At 41.4% G+C, this 24007-nt stretch overlaps 1 protein-coding gene across 1 annotated transcript; it reads left to right on the top strand.

Moving 5' to 3' along the window:
- Window positions 1-16858: 16858 nt before the first annotated feature.
- Window positions 16859-21275, top strand: ptges3a (prostaglandin E synthase 3a (cytosolic)). Its single transcript, XM_047365720.1, has 8 exons — window positions 16859-17085; window positions 17831-17944; window positions 18100-18169; window positions 18263-18361; window positions 19217-19306; window positions 19409-19465; window positions 19611-19638; window positions 20393-21275. Coding segments are annotated over exons 1-8 (480 nt in total). The 5' UTR covers window positions 16859-17083; the 3' UTR covers window positions 20413-21275.
- The last annotated feature ends 2732 nt before the right edge of the window (window positions 21276-24007 follow it).

Genomic DNA, 24007 nt, shown 5'->3' with positions numbered 1-24007 from the left:
CCCCATTGATTTTATTGACAGACTGACTTATTGACTGTAATACTGGATGTAGATGTTGAACAAAAATGGCCCAAAGTTTAAGAGGAACCTTATTAGTGCTATTTGTTCACTGAGATTTATGATTTCCAGATGACACAAGGTAGTCCCAATCTATTAGTTTATGAATTGGGATGCTATGATGAGCTGATGCAAACACCTGTTGGACCATTTGTTCGCTACTATACCTCCCAGTGTCATCTGCCACTATATACCCCATGATGGTCTGCAACCACAACTCCCAGTAGGGATTGCAGCTGATAGAAAGGGGTGTTGCAACACTGAAGTCACAGTGGGCTATATAAGGACACGGGAGACGCCCCACTTTTGCTTTTTCTCCCGGTGGAAACCGAGACGCGGTTACCCCGCAACGGAGGCACATCATTTTGGAGAAGAAACCACACGTGCCTATCCAGGTGCCTATCCAGCTAACCACAAGAAAACCCCTGGGGATGCTCATAGACAGCTCTTTTCATGACTTCGAGCTAACCATCCCCGTCATTAGAGACCTGCCCTTATTCGTGTCCGGTAGACAGGACACTCCAGACATTTTGTTCACGTTTTCCGTCGGACATGATCACAGTTGAGAGACATGAAGTTTTAACAACCAAATCCACCTGTGGTGCTACCCTGTGGGCTGAAGGCAACCTGGTGGTGTACATCCGGACTGGGGTGAGGTTGAGGCCGTATTATTATATCTGGTAGAATTATTTTACCTCAACAACAGCGAACGTTTGAGAGAGGGAAGAGTGTCCAACAGTCGCATCGCAACATGGATGATGGCACTCCAAGGTTATAATGTTGAGGTGAGGTAAGGTCAGAATAATAAAATGGTGTTGGGGCAAGGGTTAGCAGAATGCCAGCACTGTGAATGTGACACCGTAGCGACCACCATTGACACACCTGCCACCCCCCAGTTTTCTTCGTCAAGTCACCACTACTTTGATGAAAACATGTGCGAAAAGCTCCCAAGAGCCTACATTGACAGGTGCGCCTTCCTTCATATAGGCCGACCACAAGCTGGTGTGGGCATTATCTGGGTTGGACACTCCACTACTGAACCAAACCACTACCAACTGGGGCCGAAAACAAGGCAGTATGCAGAGATCGCAACAGTACTCATCACCCTCCTGCAGGCTACAGCCCTGGATATCAAACAACTGGTGATCTGCTCCAACTCCAACTATGCTCGCCACAGTTTCATCTCTCACCTCCCGGTGTGGAAAGAGAATGGTATGAGAAATGCCAGGAATAAAGAGATAAAAAATATTCAGAACTCTTCCTGGCATGTGATCATCTCACCATGGAACAGGGTATGGTAGTGTACTGGAAAAAGGTGAAGGGTCATTCCCGAACATTGGGCCCAGACAAGGACGGAATTGATGAGGCAGACCGCCTAGCCCGATTGGGAGCTGAAATTGGAACCCCATGGGGTTTCCAAAAAGAATGGCTTCCTCCCTCTCAGACCCATGCCGTCTGTGCCATCACTCGGCAACAAACGAGGGAGAGGTGTGAAGACCCCCAAAGCTCTGGGGAGACTCTCCACCTTGGAAGTAAACCCAATGATACTGACATGGCAACAAGCAGGACCAAGACCCTGACCTCCACACCATCAGAGAGCTAGTGGCTAGTGGTCTGTCAATTGAAGCTGTTGGACTCTGAAAGCCGCCGCTCTTTGAAGCTGTGCTTGTCTCACTGTGTTTGAACACCTGAGCGCAGACTCAGGTGAACTTAAAGTTGGACTGCTAGAACCTCATAGTGGAACACTCACTGATCCATTGTCTTCACTATTACTGTTTTTCCACTGGTTGCCGCCTAAAGGTTTTATGACCCTTTGTGTTTCACTGAGCTCCAACCTTGGGGTTTTTATGACTGCAGCCTGGTGGAGGCCGCTCCCAAAGCTTTGCTCAGTACTATATTTTCTCTTGTTTTGCCATAACTGCTGGTTTGACTTTCATACACACTCAATGCTGTTTCATCTTGTTTAGTTAGTTATTTTACCCCTTTTGTGTAGAACTTTTGCATGCTTGATTAGATGAAGATTATTGAATCAGAATAGCGAGGTGTATCAGGACTGTTGATTTAATAAATATTCACGTAGATAAAGAGAAAGCGTTTGTGTTTATTTTGAGCAAGAATGATTTGTCTGTTAAAATAAGGTCAAAGTTCCCCTACCTTCGGTGAAGCGATTGATTAAACAGTGAGAATAATTGTATAATTGTAATAATTGTAATTATCAAGGGCTTTGAGCCGTAATTACAACACCAGAGGACATCTCTGATTTCGATTCGTAAGTAATGATTTTAGGTTAAGAAATACATTTTTTTCAAATTATGATTTTAAATTATACTCGTACTCGTACTCATACTCGTCGTCTTCCGCTTTCTCCGGGACCGGGTCGCGGGGACAGCAGACTCAGCAGAGACGCCCAGACGTCCCTCTCCCCAGACACCTCTTCCAGCTCCTCTGGGGGGAGCCCAAGGCGTTCCCAGGCCAGCCGAGAGACATAGTCCCTCCAGCGTGTCCTGGGCCGTCCCCTGGGCCTCCTCCCGGTGGGACGTGCCTGGAACACCTTCCGAGGAAGGCGTCCAGGAGGCATCCGGTATAGATGCCCGAGACACCTCAACTGGCTCCTCTCGATGTGGAGAAGCAGCGGCTCTACTCCGAGCCCCTCCCGGATGGCCGAGCTCCTCACCCTATCTCTAAGGGAGTGCCCGGCCACCCTACGGAGGAAGCTCATTTCAGCCGCTTGTATCCGGGATCTCGTTCTTTTGGTCATGACCCAAAGTTCATGGCCATAGGTGAGGGTAGCAACGTAGACTGACCGGTAAATCGAGAGCTTCGCTTTTCGGCTCAGTTCTCTCTTCACCACAACGGACCGGCACAGCGCCCCCATTACTGTGGCAGCCGCACCGATCCGTCTGTCGATCTCCCGCTCCATTCTTCCCTCACTCGTGAACAAGACCCCGAGATACTTAAACTCCTCCACTTGAGGCAGGGACTCCCCTCCAACCTGAAGAGGACAAGCCACCGTTTTCCGGTCGAGAGCCATGGCCTCGGACTTGGAGGAGCTGATCTTCATCCCAGCCGCTTCACACTTGGCTGCGAACTGCCCCAGTGCATGCTGTAGGTCTTGGCTAGATGGGGCCAGCAGGACCACGTCATCTGCAAAAAGAAGAGACGAAATTCTCTGGTCCCCAAACCAGACCCCCTCCGGCCCTTGGCTGCGCCTAGAAATCCTGTCCATAAAAGTTATGAACAGGACCGGTGACAAAGGGCAGCCCTGCCGAAGTCCAACATGCACCGGGAACAGGTCCGACTTAGAGCCGGCAATGCGAACCAAACTCCTGCTCCGCTTGTACAGAGACCAGATGGCCCCTAGTAAAGAGCCACCGATTCCATACTCCTGGAGCACACCTCACAGGGCATCATGAGGGACACAGTCGAATGCTTTCTCCAGGTCCACAAAACACATGTGGACCGGTTGGGCAAACTCCCATGAACCCTCGAGTACCCTGTAGAGGGTATAGAGCTGGTCCAGTGTCCCACGGCCGGGACGAAAAAAACCACAATGCTCCTCCTGAAGCCGGGGTTCGACTATCGGCCGGACTCTCCTCTCCAATACCCTGGCGTAGGCCTTACCAGGGAGGCTGAGGAGTATGATCCCCCTGTAGTTGGAACACACCCTCCGGTCACCCTTCTTATGAAGGGGGACCACCACCCCAGTCTGCCAATCCAAAGGCACTGTCCCCGTCCACCACGCAATGTTGAATAGGCGTGTCAACCATGACAGCCCCACAACATCCAAAGACTTGAGGTACTCAAGGCAGATCTCATCCAACCCCGAAGCCTTGCCACCGTGGAGCTTTTTAACCACCTCGGTGACTTCAGCCCGGGTGATGAAAGAGTCCAACCCCGAGTCCCCAGCCTCTGTTTCCACCAGGGAATGCGTGATGGCAGGATTGAGGAGATCCTCGAAGTACTCCTTCCACCGGCCGATAATGTCCCCAGTCGAGGTCAGCAGCTCCCCACCCCCACTGTAAACAGTGTTGGCGAAGCACTGCTTCCCCCTCCTGAGACGCTGGACGGTTTGCCAGAATCGCTTTGGGGCCAACCGGTAGTCCTTCTCCATGGCCTCACCGAACTCCTCCCAGGTCCGAGTTTTTGCCTCCGCCACCACCCGGGCCGCGGCACGCTTGGCCCCACGGTACCCGTCAGCCGCCTCAGGAGTCCCACAAGCCAACCACAGCCGATAGGACTCCTTCTTCAGCTTGAAGAAGGAGTCCTACCACTGGGTTCGGGGATTGCCGCCGCGACAGGCACCCCAGACCTTACGGCCGCAGCTACGGGCAGCAGCATCGACAATAGATGTGGAGAACATGGTCCATTCGGGCTCTATGTCTCCAACATCCCTCGGAATCTGGTCAAAGCTCTCCCGGAGGTGAGAGTTGAATACATCCCTGGCCGAGGGCTCTGCCAGACGTTCCCAGCAGACCCTCACTATGCGCTTGGGCCTGCCAAGTCTTTCTCCTCCTCCAGCGGATCCAACTCACCACCAGGTGGTGATCAGTGGACAGCTCAGCCCCTCTCTTCACCCGAGTGTCCAAAACATGCGGCCGAAGGTCTGATGATACGACAACAAAGTCGATCATTGACCTCCTGCCTAGGGTATCCTGGTGCCAAGTGCACTGATGGACACCCTTATGTTTGAACATGGTGTTCATTATGGACAATCCGTGACTAGCACAGAAGTCCAATAACAAAACACCGCTTGGATTCAGATCGGGGAGGCCATTCCTCCCAATCATGCCTCTCCAGGTGTCACTGTCGTTTCCCACGTGGGCGTTGAAGTCCCCCAGCAGAATAATGGAGTCCTCAGGAGGGGCACTATCCAGCACCCCCAACTGGGACGCCAAGAAGGCCGGGTACTCCGCACTACCACTTGGCCCGTAGGCCGAAATGATAGTCAGAGACCTCTCCCCAACCCGAAGGCGCAGGGATGCGACCCTCTCATCCACTGGGGTAAACCCCAACATGAGACGGCTGAGCTGGGGGGCAACAAGCAAACCCACACCAGCCCACCGCCTCTCCCCGCGAGCCACTCCAGAGTAGAAGAGTGTCCAGCCCCTCTCAAGGAGATGGGTTCCAGAGCCTACGCTATGCGTGGAGGCGAGCCCAACTATTTCTAGTCGATATCTCTCGACCTCCCGCACCAGCTCAGGCTCCTTCCCCCCAGTGAGGTGACATTCCACGTCCCTAGAGCCAGCCTAAGCATCCGGGGATCGGGCCGCCGAGGTCTCCACCTTCGTCCGCCGCCCAATCCTCTTTGCACCGGTCCCTCACGGTTCCTCCTGCAGGTGGTGGGCCCACTGGGGGGATTTTAAATTATAATTCTTGATAAATATTAATTAATCATAATTCTTACACACCCTACTGAGATCCGGTAAAACCAAGACTGAGGTTTTTGATGCATCACTGCCAAGACATTATTTTAAACATTTGCCTTGGTAGTCTCAGTGGTGTGTTTGAAAATCTGAATAGAAAGCAACAAAGAGATTATTTTGAACAAAAAGGAGTAAATTTACTGATTAAGTCTCTTTTCAGTGGTCATTCACAAAAAATGCTTGGTTATATAAGGGCCTGTAGTTACTCACAGTATTACTGAGCCATCTATATTACGGTCCTTTAAAAGAGGTTTGATTACTGCACTTTTTAGGACTTGTGGAAAATGATTAAACAATTTCTTCAATTCAACAGAACCAAACTGAATTTACTTTACTTGTATTCTCTGCTGTTCTTGGATCTCGAGCCAAGACTGAAAAAGCTGAAAATACAGGCGGATTATTTGTCACTTATTTGTCCAAGTCTGGTTTGCGCTGCAGTTTCAGTATTTTTATATCTCCTGTCCCACGTGTTCAGTCATGGTATGACTCTCTTAATTATAAAGTGCCATGTTCCTTTGGGAGAATCATTTTGACTTCAAAGGCAACAGGAACCCTTGGATAAAAAGCAAGTTTAGAAGCAAGATTTGAGAATGGTGTTTTCAGACTGCACTAAGGAATATTTCTGCTGATTTCCAACAATGAAAAAAGATAAGGAAAAAAAACAGCATCATGTGTTTCTCATTATCTTCTAATACAGAAAGGCTTTCATGTGCTCAAATGGAAGCAGGGGTTAAGGGATTATGGGGACATTAACTGAAATTAATGGCAAAGATCATTTCAGCTGGCTCACAAATTAAACCTGAAAGGATTTCCAGAAAAAAATGGTCAGGCTTTGCCAGCTGCAACTCTATTTTGGTCATATTCACTAAAGGGAGTCATGTGAACATGGTTCCTGCAGTTCCTATCATTAGTAGTACAAACCATAAAATGTTTTTTTAGATGTGCTAGTGCAGGAAGGGAACAAGAAACCAATCCAGGGTGTGTCATAAACTGCTGCCTTGTCACTCAATGCAGAGTCAACTTTCAACACAACAGGTGTGTCACATCACTGACGTCCTGTACTGTAAATACAGAACGTCACTAAATATGTTACAAATACTCTACTCAAAAAAATTAAAGGAACACTTTTTAATTAGAGTATAATATGAACTCACTTAAACTTCTGGAATATTGATCTGGTCAGTTCAGTAACAGAGGGGTTTGTTAATCAGTGTCAACTGTTGTGGTATTAATGAAATAAACAACAGGTGCACTAAAGGGGCAACAATGAGACAGGAATGGTTTTGGGTCAACATTTCTGGTGGTGGTTGGAGGGATCTGTTGGCTGGAGCTCGAGTTGGGTGGAGCGTGAATAGCAGATCTTGCACCGGTGCGGTTGGTATAAAACTGGTTTTTGACTGGACTGCTATGGCATCTCAGGTTGAGGATGAGGGAGATGATGAGATGGATTTTGGAGATTGGACGCCAGTGCGTGGTAGTAGAAGGTCGGGAAAAGAGAGAAGTAAAAAAGAAGATACTTTGCGAGGGACACAAAGTAGGAAATGGATGAAAATCTTGCGGTTTGTAAAAGTGTTGTTAGGGAGGAGTCCAAAACAATCATAAAGTTTAGGAAGGAGGATGAAGGTCTCTCTCGCTCTCTCTCTCTCTCTTGAGAGAGAGAGAGAGAGAGAAAAAAGAAAAAGAAGTTTGGAGAGCTGATATTTGCTAAGATTCTTAGAGATGGGAATCTATTGATTACAGTTGGGAGTGAAGAACAGAAAAACAAAGTGATGACCACCCAGAGTATTTGTATAAAAAAAAACTGTGAGTGAGATAAAGATTTTGGGAGAGGCTAAAATAGCTAGAGTTATCTCAGGAATTCCGATAGGTGAAGATCTGGAAAAGTTCAGATGCAGTATCTATGGAAGTGAAGTAAGCAAAATAAAGATTGATGAGAACAGTTGAAGGAAAAAGAGTGAAAAGTATTTCGGTAATGTTGGAGTTTCAAGCAGCTACTCTTCCTGAAAGAATAAAAGTAGGGTGTATGTGTTTTCCTTTTAGGCCATATATCCCTCCTCTTCTAAGATGTTATAAATGCCAGAGATATGGACATATCGCAGCAGCATGTAAAGGGAAACAAAGATGTCCAAAGTGTGGAGGGGAGCATGGGTATGAAGAATGTAAAAAGGGAAAGGATACTTGTTGTAACTGGAGTGCAACATAGGGTGACTTATGGAGGATGTGAAGTAAGGAGAAAAGCAGTGGAAATTGAACAAGTTAAAGTCATTAATAATATTGGTTAGAAGCTGCAAAAAGAGTGAAGAAACCAAAAGATGTGCCACCAAAAGATGTGCCAGGAAAAGTTCAGCTGAGTCCAATACCAGAGCAAAGGCAGATTAGATTAGACACAGTACTGACAGTTGAAAAGATTATGCTGTTTATTGCTTCTGTAATTAATTGTACGGATCAAGTTAAGCACAAGACAGAAAAAATCAAAATAATCGTGAAAAAAGCAGAGAGGTTTTTTGGTATTAAGGATATATCATGGGAGCACATAAATAAGAGATTAGAGGAAGAAGGGAGGGTAGGAGGACTGGAAGAAATAACAAATTGATCGTCTTACAATGGAATGCTAGAAGTCTAATTTCAAATGGGCAAGAGTTTAAAGGATTTATTAAAGATTTTAAAGAATTAGATATTATATGCATTCAGGAAACTTGACTTAAACCAAATCTTGATTTTGTTATCAAAGGTTATGAAAGCATTAAAAGAGATAGAAAGGGAAGATCAGGAGGAAGATGTATAATATTCATTAAAAAGGGATTCAATTTAGAATTTTAGCTAAAGGAAAAGAGTTAGAATATATTATTATTGAAATTTGGACAATAATTGGCAAAGTTAAAATAATACATTTTTATAATCCATGTAAAAGAATTTCTTTAGATCTAATGGAGGAACGTGGAAAGTATTTAGAGGGTAAAGTTATTTGTTGTGGGGATTTTAATGGACATAGCTCACTATGGAGTGATCATAATGATCAAAATGGGGGTGTAATTGAAGAAAGAAATAATGGATGTGAAAAATTTGGTAGTTTTGAATGATGGATGTGGAACAAGAATTAATTTGAGAGAAAATACAGTGTCAGGAATTGATTTAACATTAGTTTCAGATTCTCTAGCAGGTGTTTGTTTATGGAAAGTAATTAATAAAACAACTATAGGAAGTGATCACTTCCCTATTATGACTGAAGTAAAACTACATGAAGAGAAATATTGTATAAATGGGATGAAGAAATGGTGCTTTAGATCTGCAGATTGGGAAACCTTTAGGAATAATAGTGAAATGAAACCACAAAAAGTGGACATAAATGGTAGTATTGATTAATTTAATATTTCTATATGTAATGCTATTATAGAAGCAGCTAATCAGGCTATAAGGATGGAAGCTGGGAAAAGGGAAAGAAAATTGGTACCTTGGTGGACAATAGAATGTACAGGAGCTATTAAGAAACGAAATAAACCTTTTAAGTTATTAAAAAGAAATCAAAACTTTCAGAATTTGAATGAATATAAGAAATTGCAAGCAAATGTAAGAAGAACCATTAAAAATGCAAAAAGAGAATATTGGAGGAGTTTTTGTAATTTAGTGGGGAGGGAGACAGACATTTCTAAGGTATGGGCAATGATTAAAAGGATGAATGGGATTAAAAGAGTGAGTGGATATCCAATACTAAATAATGGGGAAATAACAGCAGTGAAAGATAAAGAAAAGGCAGAAATGTTGGTAAAGGCGTTTGTTAAAATTCATAGTTCTGAAAATATTAGCGAAGAAGGGAAAAAAGGATGAGAAAAGACAATTTTAGAGAATAAGGAGTTATTGGAGCAAACGGAAGATTCAAATGATTCATTAAATATGCTGTTCACAATAACAGAGCTGAATAGGGCACTTAAAAAATATAAATGATCAGCTCCAGGAAAAGATCAGATTTATGTGATGATAAGTAGTTTAAGTGAAACATCTAAAAATATTTTATTAGAATAGTATAATCGAGTATGGGAGGATGGAGAATTGGAAAGAAGCAGTGATTATACCAATTCGAAAACCAGGGAAAGATAAGACAAAACCAGAAAATTACCGACCTATAGCTTTAACATCAAACATATGTAAAATAATGGAGGGAATGATAAATGAAAGATTGTTATATCATATGGAAAATAAAGGTATTATATCAATGTATCAGAGTGGGTTCAGGAGAGGGAGAAACACAATGGATTCAATATTATGTTTAGAATGAGATTAGAAAAGCTCAAGTGAATAAAGAGTGTTGTGGCGGTATTTTTTGATATTGAAAGAGCATATGACATGATGTGGAGAGAAGAGTTATTAATACAAATTTGAAGAATGGGAATAAATGGTCGTATGTTTAGATGGATTGAGAATTGTTTAGAAGGAAGACGAATACAAGTGAGGATAGGGAAAGAGTATTCTGAGAGATTCAATATAGAAAATGGGACATCACAGGGAAGCATAGTAAGCCCGTTACTATTTATAATTAATTATATGTTTAAGGAAGTAGGGGGTGGAATGGGATTTTCACTTTTTGCTGATGATGGAGCAATGTGGAAAAGGGGAAGGAATTTAAAATTTATTGTAAAGAAGCTGCAGGGGGCAATTTCAGTTGTAGAAAAATGGTCATATAAATGGGGTTTTAAGTTTTCTGTGGAAAAACTAAAATAATGTTTTATACACGGAAAATAGTTGAAGAAAAAATCAAGTTGAAATTATATGATCAGGAGTTGGAAAGAGTTAAACAATTTGAATTTCTCGGGTTGTGGTTTGATGAAAGAATGACATGGGGTTTACACATTAAGAAAATAATAAATAAATGTAGGAAGGTATTAAATATAATGAGGTGTAGCAGCATTGCAAGACAGCTTCCTCTTGCGTCCACAGTTAATCCTGTTGGATGTGGTTCGTCCTTCTTGGTGGTATGCTGACATTACCCTGGATACCGTGGCTCTTGATACATCACAAAGACTTGATGTCTTGGTCACAGATGCGCCAGCAAGACGTGCACCAACAATTTGTCCTCTTTTGAACTCTGGTATGTCACCCATAATGTTGTGTGCATTTCAATATTTTGAGCGAAACTGTGCTCTTACCCTGCTAATTGAACCTTCACACTCTGCTCTTACTGGTGCAATGTGCAATCAATGAAGACTGGCTACCAGGCTGGTCCAATTTAGCCATGAAACCTCCCACATTAAAATGACAGGTGTTTCAGTTTCATTGTCCAACCCCTGTACAGGTCCTTCTCAAAATATTAGCATATTGTGATAAAGTTCATTATTTTCCATAATGTCATGATGAAAATTTAACATTCATATATTTTAGATTCATTGCACACTAACTGAAATATTTCAGGTCTTTTATTGTCTTAATACGGATGATTTTGGCATACAGCTCATGAAAACCCAAAATTCCTATCTCACAAAATTAGCATATTTCATCCGACCAATAAAAGAAAAGTGTTTTTAATACAAAAAACGTCAACCTTCAAATAATCATGTACAGTTATGCACTCAATACTTGGTCGGGAATCCTTTTGCAGAAATGACTGCTTCAATGCGGCGTGGCATGGAGGCAATCAGCCTGTGGCACTGCTGAGGTCTTATGGAGGCCCAGGATGCTTCGATAGCGGCCTTTAGCTCATCCAGAGTGTTGGGTCTTGAGTCTCTCAACGTTCTCTTCACAATATCCCACAGATTCTCTATGAGGTTCAGGTCAGGAGAGTTGGCAGGCCAATTGAGCACAGTGATACCATGGTCAGTAAACCATTTACCAGTGGTTTTGGCACTGTGAGCAGGTGCCAGGTCGTGCTGAAAAATGAAATCTTCATTTCCATAAAGCTTTTCAGCAGATGGAAGCATGAAGTGCTTCAAAATCTCCTGATAGCTAGCTGCATTGACCCTGCCCTTGATAAAACACAGTGGACCAACACCAGCAGCTGACACGGCACCCCAGACCATCACTGACTGTGGGTACTTGACACTGGACTTCTGGCATTTTGGCATTTCCTTCCTTCTTCTTCCTCCAGACTCTGGCACCTTGATTTGCAAATGACATGCAGAATTTGCTTTCATCCGAAAAAAGTACTTTGGACCACTGAGCAACAGTCCAGTGCTGCTTCTCTGTAGCCCAGGTCAGGCGCTTCTGCCGCTGTTTCTGGTTCAAAAGTGGCTTGACCTGGGGAATGCGGCACCTGTAGCCCATTTCCTGCACACGCCTGTGCACGGTGGCTCTCGATGTTTCTACTCCAGACTCAGTCCACTGCTTCCGCATGTCCCCCAAGGTCTGGAATCGGCCCTTCTCCACAATCTTCCTCAGGGTCCGGTCACCTCTTCTCGTTGTGCAGCGTTTTCTGCCACACTTTTTCCTTCCCACAGACTTCCCACTGAGGTGCCTTGATACAGCACTCTGGGAACAGCCTATTCATTCAGAAATTTCTTTCTGTGTCTTACCCTCTTGCTTGAGGGTGTCAATAGTGGCCTTCTGGACAGCAGTCAGGTCGGCAGTCTTACCCATGATTGGGGTTTCGAGTGATGAACCAGGCTGGGAGTTTTAAAGGCCTCAGGAATCTTTTGCAGGTGTTTAGAGTTAACTCGTTGATTCAGATGATTAGGTTCATAGCTCGTTTAGAGACCCTTTTAATGATATGCTAATTTTGTGAGATAGGAATTTGGGGTTTTCATGAGCTGTATGCCAAAATCATCCGTATTAAGACAATAAAAGACCTGAAATATTTCAGTTAGTGTGCAATGAATCTAAAATATATGAATGTTAAATTTTCATCATGACATTATGGAAAATAATTAACTTTATCAAAATATGCTAATATTTTGAGAAGGACCTGCATATTAATTTAAATACAACAAACACTTTATAGATTCATTATGATGGGGCTTACAGTTCATTTTATATGGGTTGCAGCACATCACGGGGATAAGGGGAATGAAATGGCGGATAATATGGCTAAGAAGAGCGCCAATATGATAATGGTTGACATTAATGTTAGGTTTAGTGTAAAAGAAGTAAATGGTATAATAAAACAAAAAATGGAAGAGAGGTGGCAGAGGTTATGGGAAGAAGAAAGGAAAGGACGTTGGTTTTATAAAATACAAAGGAAAATTGGAGAAATGAGAAGAACAGAAAGAAACAGGAGAGAAGAGACAATTATATAACTTCTTACAATTGGACGTATTCGATTGAACAGAACCTTATTTATAATAGGGAAACATCAGAGAGGGAAATGTGAGTGTGGGGAAGATGAGACAACAGAACATATTATTTTGCATTGTAGGAAACATCAGGTCCAGAGGAATAAGTTGGTTAGGAATCTTAGTAATATGAAAATGAAATTAGACATTGTTGATTTATTGCAAAAAGATTCAGGAAACAGAGGATATCAGGCTATATTTTATTTTTTTAAACAGTGTAAGTTGTATAATAGGATTTAGGTTATGTAAGGGTATGTATAAGTATGTATAGATGTCATGTGGTCCACACTCCTTACCAGTTGGTGGCGGTAATGCCTCCTTCAGTTGTTTGCCAACCGCCAGAAGAAGAAGAAGAAGAAGAAGAAGAAGAAGAAGGAGAAGGAGGAGGAGGAGGAGGAATTGTTTTATGGGTGGAGGCCACAGCTATCTTTCCCTCTTCATTTTTTTTGACTTTTCAGTAGTTTTGCATTTGACCAGGGTCAACGTCACTACTAGTGGCATGAGTCAATACCTGGACCCTACAGAAGTTGCACAGGCAGTCCAAATCCACCAGGATGGCACATCAAAACATGCCATTGCAAGAAGGTTTGCTGCGTTTCCCAGCACAGTCTCAAAAGCATGGTGGAGATTGCAGGAGACAGGCAGTTATTCTAGAACAGGAGAGTATCTGGAGAAGCTTAACGTTAGGCTGCCTGCACCATTGTTCACCATGATCGGTTTGGTGGTGGATCAGTGTTGGTCCGGGGAGGCAGATCCATGGAGGGATGCAAAGACCAGTGTAGGATAAGTGATGACACCCTGACTATCTTTAGGTGTCTTTAGGTATCAGGACCCCCTGTACCCTTGACTGGTACAGTGGGTCTTGATTTCCTCCTGGTGCATGATAAAGCCCGGCCTCATGTGGCAAGAGTACGCAGGCAGTTCCTGGGGGATGAAGAAATTGATACCATCGATTGGCTCCATGTTCCTCTGACCAAAAGAACATCTCTGGGCATTATGTTTAAGTCCATCCACCATGTTGTACCTCGGACTGTCCAAGAGCCCAGTGATTCCCTGGTCAGGATCTGGGAGGACATACCCCAGGACACCATCCGTTATCTCATAAGGAACATGTCGCGACGTTGTCAGGCAAGCATACAAGCATGTGAGTGCCATAACAACTACTGAGCACCATTTTGAGTTGCTGCGATGACATTCCAGCAAACTGGACTAGCCATTAGATTTTCAGTTTAGGTTTCTTGGTGACTTTGGATTAAGCCCTCTGTGGGCTCTTGGTCATTTTCATCAAATGATCTACAGGTCCTTCTCAAAATATTAGCATATTGTGATAAAGTTCATTATTTTCCATAATGTCATGATGAAAATTTAACATTCATATATTTTAGATTCATTGCACACTAACTGAAATATTTCAGGTCTTTTATTGTCTTAATACGGATGATTTTGGCATACAGCTCATAAAAACCCAAAATTCCTATCTCAGAAAATTAGCATATTTCATCCGACCAATAAAAGAAAAGTGTTTTTAATACAAAAAACGTCAACCTTCAAATAATCATGTACAGTTATGCACTCAATACTTGGTCGGGAATCCTTTTGCAGAAATGACTGCTTCAATGCGGTGTGGCATGGAGGCAATCAGCCTGTGGCACTGCTGAGGTCTTATGGAGGCCCAGGATGCTTCGATAGCGGCCTTTAGCTCATCCAGAGTGTTGGGTCTTGAGTCTCTCAACGTTCTCTTCACAATATCCCACAGATTCTCTATGAGGTTCAGGTCAGGAGAGTTGGCAGGCCAATTGAGCACAGTGATACCATGGTCAGTAAACCATTTACCAGTGGTTTTGGCACTGTGAGCAGGTGCCAGGTCGTGCTGAAAAATGAAATCTTCATCTCCATAAAGCTTTTCAGCAGGTGGAAGCATGAAGTGCTCCAAAATCTCCTGATAGCTAGCTGCATTGACCCTGCCTTTGATAAAACACAGTGGACCAACACCAGCAGCTGACACGGCACCCCAGACCATCACTGACTGTGGGTACTTGACACTGGACTTCTGGCATTTTGGCATTTCCTTCTCCCCAATCTTCCTCTAGACTCTGGCACCTTGATTTGCAAATGACATGCAGAATTTGCTTTCATCCGAAAAAAGTACTTTGGACCACTGAGCAACAGTCCAGTGCTGCTTCTCTGTAGCCCAGGTCAGGCGCTTCTGCCGCTGTTTCTGGTTCAAAAGTGGCTTGACCTGGGGAATGCGGCACCTGTAGCCCATTTCCTGCACACGCCTGTGCACGGCGGCTCTGGATGTTTCTACTCCAGACTCAGTCCACTGCTTCCGCATGTCCCCCAAGGTCTGGAATCGGTCCTTCTCCACAATCTTCCTCAGGGTCTGGTCACCTCTTCTCGTTGTGCAGCGTTTTCTGCCACACTTTTTCCTTCCCACAGACTTCCCACTGAGGTGCCTTGATACAGCACTCTGGAAACAGCCTATTCGTTCAGAAATTTCTTTCTGTGTCTTACCCTCTTGCTTGAGGGTGTCAATAGTGGCCTCCTGGACAGCAGTCAGGTCGGCAGTCTTACCCATGATTGGGGTTTTGAGTGATGAACCAGGCTGGGAGTTTTAAAGGCCTCAGGAATCTTTTGCAGGTGTTTAGAGTTAACTCGTTGATTCAGATGATTAGGTTCATAGCTCGTTTAGAGGCCCTTTTAATAATATGCTAATTTTGTGAGATAGGAATTTTGGGTTTTCATGAGCTGTATGCCAATATCATCCATATTAAGACAATAAAAGACCTGAAATATTTCAGTTAGTGTGCAATGAATCTAAAATATATGAATGTTAAATTTTCATCATGACATTATGGAAAATAATAAACTTTATCACAATATACTAATATTTTGAGAAGGACCTGTAGCTTCTTTTTGTTCTTAACAAATGACTGATATCGCTGTACAGCTTGATTTATTGTGTTTTTGAAGAAACATGTTAACGAGCCTGGCCAAGCAACAACTCAAACAAGTCAAAGAGGCAATCTCTGCCTTGAATAACATTTTTGTAGGTCCTCCAAAATCTAGACACAAGGTCCGTGTTGATTTATCAACATCAGAGGGATGCAAGAGAATTTGACAAGTGAGCGTAGGGTGTTGGAGCAGAAAGAGACAGTAAAACAATATAAAACACAGAAAATAAATCAAGAAATTTAAACGGCTGCAGAAAATCCCATTCAGTGTCTTTAGGGAGCCGGCTGTCTTTTAGAAATGTGGAACATTATATCTTAGTTTGTTCTCTAAATGTATAAAATTGAGTTTACTAATTAAACTAAATTGTAGTCAAGCTTTATGATAGTGGCTGGAAATGTTTTTGTTTTTTTTCATTTTAGCTTCTAGATGATTCAGTTTTCTAAGATCATGTAGTTTTATAATGTGTTTTTATTATATGTTTTATCATTTATTCTTTAGATTTTATACCATTTACTGGCCAGAGACTGCAGATAAAAAAAAACTGTGCAAAGTCCCCTGTAAATAATATCTTTATATACAATCATATTCAATAAATTAGAATTTTATTGAAAAGTTAATTTATTTTAGTAATTCAGTACAGTAAGTGAAACATACTGAAACTACATTCAGACTGATGTTTTCAAGCATTTATTTCTATTAAATATGATGTTTTGTTCACTTACAGGTAATGAAAACACAACATTTAAGATTAGAATATAACATCAGAAGAATAAAAAACATTTTCAATTCAGAAACGTAGGCTTTATTAAAAGTATTTTCAATACCTGCTTAAAGGTTATTTTCAAAAGGTACTTTAAACTGACAACTGAGCCTCATATTCTACTTTTGTGAATATTATGATTGCATATTCAGTTTTATCTTTGTTGTTTGTCACTGGTTTTTGATTTATTTTATGCTAGATACTGGAAATATTGTTTAACATTAATGCATTAATTTGTCTGTTTGTTTATAATTCTCAATTAATTATGTGGTATTTCAGTGGAGGTTTTAAATAAGCTGTATGCTTTAGGTCTCAGTGTCCGTTTTACATGTGTGTTGTGCAAAAAAAAAAAAAAAAAAATGGTGGAGCCACGCATCAGATGGCGTTGTTGTGCTGCTGCGTCACACTGCTTCTAGAATCTCACAGCGTGCCAACGCTCCAAGCAGGCGGTCAACGACCTCTCGAGATAACACGGAAAACACGCGATGCTTGAAGGAACCTCGGTGTTTCGGTTGTAAACCTCGTAGTTAACTGTTTAGGTTTCAGGCATCACATTTGCCCGGCTTTTTGCTATATAACACTGCGCAGTAATCCGTGTTCCGGTGAAGAAGTTTACCTGCTATATCACAAAGATGTAAGTCTCGCGTTAAATGTGTATCGGCAGTCTGCTAACAAGCGCTAAATGTTGGAAGTGCTGTAATGCGGATCAACTAGCTAGTATTAGCGCACTAAGCTAGCACACGAGTTAGCATCAGCTGTGCAGTTACATTCATTGATTACAGGACTAAAAAGCAGCACAGATCGTTAAACCTACCTACAGATAACTCACTGGTTGTTGAACCTTACATTTTACAACTGTCCTAAACATTTAATGCCAGCTTACGCTGCCTGTGCCTCACATACCAGTTCAGTTGACGTTAGCTGGCAACGCTAAAGTCAACTAACGTGACTAGGTTAAAGTTAGCACCGAGGAGGCATGGTGTCATGGTCTGAAGGTTTCACTTTTAGTTAAAGTAACACTACTTTACTGATAAGTGACCAATATTCGTCAGTATATATTTTCCTGTTCATGTTCCATTAAAAATATAGAATAAAGCAAGTGTATGTTAAAAAAACAACTACTTTGTCTCCTAATATGTTTGCGCAGTAATCTTTCGTGGGTACAATCTTTGTGAAATACTCGTGGCACTTAGTCTTGTCCTGTTGAAGCTTCTAAAGGTATGATCATATGATAGCTTTCTTTTCTGTGTAATTGTCAACATGACTCAGATGGCTTCACCCTGTGCATGTGTGGCCCATTGGATCAGAAAAACCGCGCTACAACTAACAGGCCTAAAGGAAATATGTGTCATTAATTTCATTTTCCTGTCCGTCAATAGGCAAGCTGCCTCAGCAAAATGGTATGACAGACGAGACTCTGTTTTTGTAGAGTTCTGCGTGGAAGACAGTAAAGAAGTACAAGTAAAGTTTGACAAGTCAAAATTTGAGTTTAGGTAAGTTATGTTTACACCGTAAACTGGTAACTCTTATTTGTATCCGTTTGGAAATGTGATATGTTTTGTGAAATTCAGTCATCTGTGTGGACCAAAATGAAGGACAACCAGGTGTACTGGCAGGTATGGTGACCTCTCGAACTCTTGTTTTACAGCTGTGTCAGTGGAACAGAGAATATCAAACACCACAATGAAGTCGAGCTTTTTGGGGAAATTGACCCCAAAGTGAGTTTATCATCTTCTGGCCTAATTAGAGTTTAAAGGGGAGTTTGACTTCCTAAGAGTTCTTAATAAATTGCCCATCTATGTAACTTACAGAACTCCAAACACAGACGCACAGACAGATCTGTCCTGTGTTGGTTACGAAAAGCAGAGGCTGGGAAATCATGGCCACGACTTACCAAAGACAAAGCAAAGGTAACTTTAACTTGAAAACGTTTTTTTTTCTTGAAGTTCATTGTCAAACAAGTTGTTGATTAGAGTCTTTTTTGCTGTCAACCAGGTAAATTTATTGGTTTATATAACATGGTGGGGTTTTGGGGTGGTGTAATGCATCAGTAATGGTCTTCATTGTGAATAGTTGTTAAATGCAAACGTTATACGCTGTGCGTTATACGCCCAGAACAGTTACAGAAATCATATTTTTGAGAATCGATTTGCTTTTTCCAACATCCTCTCCAGAAATATCCCCTGCAGCTCTAAATGTGGAGGGCTCTAAATAATGTCCGCTGCAGCTTCACACTGGTTGCTCATAAGTACTTTTCGTGATCCAACTTTAAAGAAGAAAAGGGATTATCCTTTGGAAATAAACTCTTCTGTCCTCAGGTGTTTAGATATTGTCATTTACTGGTTTAAGAAACTTAATGCTACCAAACATCGTTGAAGAGAATTTAACAGTAAAATCTGTCAGATATACTTTTAAATGTTGTTTTACATGCACCTTGGATCAAGCGTTTCACTTTGGTTTTTCACTTATTTTCTATATTGTATTTTTTGTTTTATTCATATATTATCAAGTTTATTTGTGCTTTTATGTGTGAATTCGAGTTTTTTTTTTTTCTTTTAAAGATATACATTTTGTAGAATGAAACCCCTGCACTGACAAAGACGTTGACCACATAGAACTCACCTTGGTCAATAAAAATCTTTATCACGCAAAACTTATATTAAATGTCACTTAAAAATGATAACTGATCATCGATAAACAAGTGCAGGCATTAACTAATTTACATGTCAAATAGTTTCTGGTGAAAACTCTGTTCTATCTTCTAGTGCAACTGGCTGAGTGTGGATTTCAATAACTGGAAAGACTGGGAAGATGATTCAGAGGAGGACTTGTCAAGTTTTGACAAATTCTCAGAGGTAATTAAGCTGAATACCATCAGAGCTTAAAGTACAGATGTGTTTAGGTACATTGGCATTTTTATTTTTATTTTATTTTCTTCCTTTTATTTTTCTCTACAGATGATGAACAGCATGGGTGGAGATGATTTACCTGATTTAGATGGTGCAGAAGAAGAGGCATGATTTTTCTGTTTTATATACGTCTGGTTTTGCTTTTATATTGTCATTTACTACAGTTTTTATTTATTTATTGAGGATTTCCGTGAAGTTTACCAGGTAAAGCTACATTCCCATAATCATACTTGTTCATTCTGTGTTTCAGCATGAGTCTGCAGACAGCGATGATGAAAGTAAGTTTAACCCTTAAAACTTACAATTTATGTGTTTGGGATTTATCTTATGTTAGAACAATGTAAGCAGCCCAATTTTGACAAAACATACAAAATGCACATTTAAATAACAGCTAAAATTTATAGTATCTTTTTATTTACTAATCCTACACACTAAATAATTTTTTTACATGGTTCAATTTTATCTAAATTTCCATTGGTATGTTTAGAGGAACATGTCAAAGTATTAGAAAAGTTCATGTATATCACAAATTTAGCTCAAAAAGTGAAACTATTATAGTCATTACACATGGAGTGAAATATTTCAGACACATATCTGTTAATTGTGATGATTATGGCTTACCGCTTTAAAAGCAATCCTAATACAGAAATGTGGGCCTACTAAAAAGCATGTCCATGTACTGTACAGTATGTGCACACTTGGCTAGGGCTCCTTTGGTATTATTTACTGCATCAATGCAGCGTGGCATAGAGGAGATAAACTTGTGGCTCTGCTTGGGTGTTAAGAAAACCCAGGTTTTCAATAGTGACCTTCAGGTCCTCTACATTGTTGGGTCTGGAGTTTATCATTTTTGAAAATACTCCATAGATTCTCTTTAGGGTTTAGATCAGGGGAGTTTGCTGGCTAATCAAGTGCTCTGGTCCCATGGTCTTTAAACCAGGTATTGGTACCTTTTGCCAGTGTGGGTAGGTGTGATGGTGTGCTGTCATTGATGTTGCATGCATCATACATTTAAATTTTTGTCCTTTGCAGAGATGCCAGACCTCGAGTAGGCCGACATGGTTGCCACCTCACTAGTGATCAAAGCAAGTCATGAGTCTGAAGAACCAAATTAGGCAATGAGTTGGCAGCCACGTTGACGAACAACCTCTCCACCCAGTTTCCAAAGTGAAATCCCTGCAGGGAGCTACGGGGAGTGACTGTTGGATACAGATATGCACAGACATCCATAACAACATACAGTACTGTGCTTTGCTGTTTTGTTCTGCATGGACAATTCTGTTCAAATGAAAACGATGTTCCCTGATTTAAATGACCGTATTGGGATGTGCTAATGTCTTACACCCTGTTTCTCTATTTCTCTTCTTCTGTTTTCTTTCCGATGTCAGGTTATGTAAAACACGTGATTTCTTATGACTAAAATAAAAACTCAAAATGCCTATTTTTTAATGACAGACATCCCCTTTTTAATGTTTGTATTGTTAATTGCACTTATGTTTATGTTAAGAGGCAAGAGGTCCGCTTTGAATTGGGTTTCAAATATCTGCAAATATTTAACATTAAGTTTATTTTGTAAACTGTTGCAGCATTTAAAATAAACATATACTTGTACAACTACAGATTTGCAGTGAGAAGGTTGTGGAGTTTGCACTTCATTGTTTCTTTATTACTTCCATTAAAGAGATCTTGCATTGTTACAAATAAAACTAATATTAAAAGCTTTTTTTTTTTCCATAAGTCTTAATCGGGAGAAAAACTGTATGCAGTCCACTAAAAATTAAACAATGGTTATAAATATTTATCACATAACAAATATGCTTTGAATGATTATGTTTGATTCTAAGTATCAAACATTTGTTGTAGTCAATGTGACTTTGAGAAAACATTTTTAATAAACTTTGGCAATGCAAAACAATTCTGTTTACTGTGATTGTTCTGCTTATACCAGTGACCAATGTTATGTGTATTGCTCACTTGTCGTTAAGAGGTGACAAGAATTATTTGCTAAGGTCATATTTTCCAAATTCCATCCCGAGCCAAGATAAACATTGCCAAACGCTTTGGTTCACTCCCCTTCATACGCATGAAGATCCAATTTTTAATGCAAAGACTTTAATATGGTTCTTGTTCCAGGCTGGACTAATGATGCAACCTAACACTTGAATTATTTTTTCTCAACAATTGTGTGTGCAAATTATTCATTGTGGATTTCATAGTGGGTCAAGACTATACATATTCCTGCTCTAATATTTGGCTAAATGTCCATTGGCAAGCTGAAAGATAAGAGAAAAGACCTGGGTGTTAAGCATAGTCCAAAATTTTCAGTTGAGTTGATCTGTTGTTTGGGATCATTTCCTTTTGGGACTTCCAATAATTTTCAGTTTCACTCATCTGACCGAAACTATTCCCAGATGAAAGCAAAGTGATTAGGATGTTCATACATGGCCCAGGAACCACTAAGGCTTGAACTAAGCATAAACATAAAGACAAAGAAACACCAGCATCGATATCCAAAGGTTTCTCATCTCCAATGACTGGGGCGATGCTGAAAGGTGCCCTGCATCAATATCTTCAAGGATTACTGAATTTGGAGCTGCCAACACAGACAAGCCATATGCCTTCTGGACAAAAATGTCAAGGTCAGAAGAGACAAAGATTGAGCTATTTGTCCACATTTGCCAGGACAATATTTGAAAGAGTCAAGGTTATACTTTCAGACCTAAGAACAGTGTCCAAACTGTGAAGCATGGTGGGGATAGCATTATACCAAGGAGCTGTTCTGCTTCCAGTTGTACTAGTGCATTGCGGTACTGGACTAACTTCACATTCCTCAAATTCAACTCAAAAAGAAACAACTGCATGCTTAAACTTAAATTGGCTATTCTAATGACTGATCACAGGGACACATCAAAACTGGTTTTGCAATGATAAATCAGACCAATGTTAAGCTTCTGGAATGGCCAAAACCACAGTCCTATTCAAACTTTATGGACAATAGTTTAAACACAGGTCCATGCCAAGAAACCATCCAATTTAAATCAACCTAACTTTTTCTGATAACCAATGTGGTAAATGGACACCGGAGCCACATTCACAAACATGCATATTCATACAGGTCCTTCTCAAAATATTAGCATATTGTGATAAAGTTCATTATTTTCCATAATGTCATGATGAAAATTTAACATTCATATATTTTAGTTTCATTGCACACTAACTGAAATATTTCAGGTCTTTTATTGTCTTAATACGGATGATTTTGGCATACAGCTCATGAAAACCCAAAATTCCTATCTCACAAAATTAGCATATCATTAAAAGGGCCTCTAAACGAGCTATGAACCTAATCATCTGAATCAACGAGTTAACTCTAAACACCTGCAAAAGATTCCTGAGGCCTTTAAAACTCCCAGCCTGGTTCATCACTCAAAACCCCAATCATGGGTAAGACTGCCGACCTGACTGCTGTCCAGAAGGCCACTATTGACACCCTCAAGCAAGAGGGTAAGACACAGAAAGAAATTTCTGAACGAATAGGCTGTTACCAGAGTGCTGTATCAAGGCACCTCAGTGGGAAGTCTGTGGGAAGGAAAAAGTGTGGCAGAAAACGCTGCACAACGAGAAGAGGTGACCGGACCCTGAGGAAGATTGTGGAGAAGGGCCGATTCCAGACCTTGGGGGACCTGCGGAAGCAGTTGTCTGAGTCTGGAGTAGAAACATCCAGAGCCACCGTGCACAGGCGTGTGCAGGAAATGGGCTACAGGTGCCACATTCCCCAGACCGGGCTACAGAGAAGCAGCACTGGACTGTTGCCCAGTGGTCCAAAGTACTTTTTTCGGATGAAAGCAAATTCTGCATGTCATTCGGAAATCAAGGTGCCAGAGTCTGGAGGAAGACTGGGGAGAAGGAAATGCCAAAATGCCAGAAGTCCAGTGTCAAGTACCCACAGTCAGTGATGGTCTGGGGTGCCGTGTCAGCTGCTGGTGTTGGTCCACTGTGTTTTATCAAGGGCAGGGTCAATGCAGCTAGCTATCAGGAGATTTTGGAGCACATAGAGAATCTGTGGGATATTGTGAAGAGAACGTTGAGAGACTCAAGACCCAACACTCTGGATGAGCTAAAGGCCGCTATCGAAGCATCCTGGGCCTCCATAAGACCTCAGCAGTGCCACAGGCTGATTGCCTCCATGCCACGCCGCATTGAAGCAGTCATTTCTGCAAAAGGATTCCCGACCAAGTATTGAGTGCATAACTGTACATGATTATTTGAAGGTTGACGTTTTTTGTATTAAAAACACTTTTCTTTTATTGGTCGGATGAAATATGCTAATTTTCTGAGATAGGAATTTTGGGTTTTCATGAGTTGTATGCCAAAATCATCCATATTAAGACAATAAAAGACCTGAAATATTTCAGTTAGTGTGCAATGAATCTAAAATATATGAATGTTAAATTTTCATCATGACATTATGGAAAATAATAAACTTTATCACAATATACTAATATTTTGAGAAGGACCTGTACACTCATAGGCAGATCAGTGGACTGCTTGAGGTTAAGGGCCTTGCCCAGAGGCACATCAACATTTGGCAGGTGGAAACTGGATTGGAACCCAAAACATTCAGACTGCAAGACAACTACTCTTCTC

Source organism: Girardinichthys multiradiatus, chromosome 1, assembly GCF_021462225.1.
Source record: "Girardinichthys multiradiatus isolate DD_20200921_A chromosome 1, DD_fGirMul_XY1, whole genome shotgun sequence".
Taxonomy (NCBI): domain Eukaryota; kingdom Metazoa; phylum Chordata; class Actinopteri; order Cyprinodontiformes; family Goodeidae; genus Girardinichthys; species Girardinichthys multiradiatus.
Note: the sequence above shows the minus strand (reverse complement) of the source record. Positions and strands in the feature narration are given on the sequence as shown.

What these genes read in the sequence shown, in the direction of transcription:
- ptges3a (XM_047365720.1), top strand. An exon ending in TTACCAAAGACAAAGCAAAG is followed by an intron (nt 18,362 to 19,216) that starts GTAACTTTAACT and finishes TCTATCTTCTAG; the next exon opens with TGCAACTGGCTGAGTGTGGA. An exon ending in GTTTTGACAAATTCTCAGAG is followed by an intron (nt 19,307 to 19,408) that starts GTAATTAAGCTG and finishes TTTTCTCTACAG; the next exon opens with ATGATGAACAGCATGGGTGG.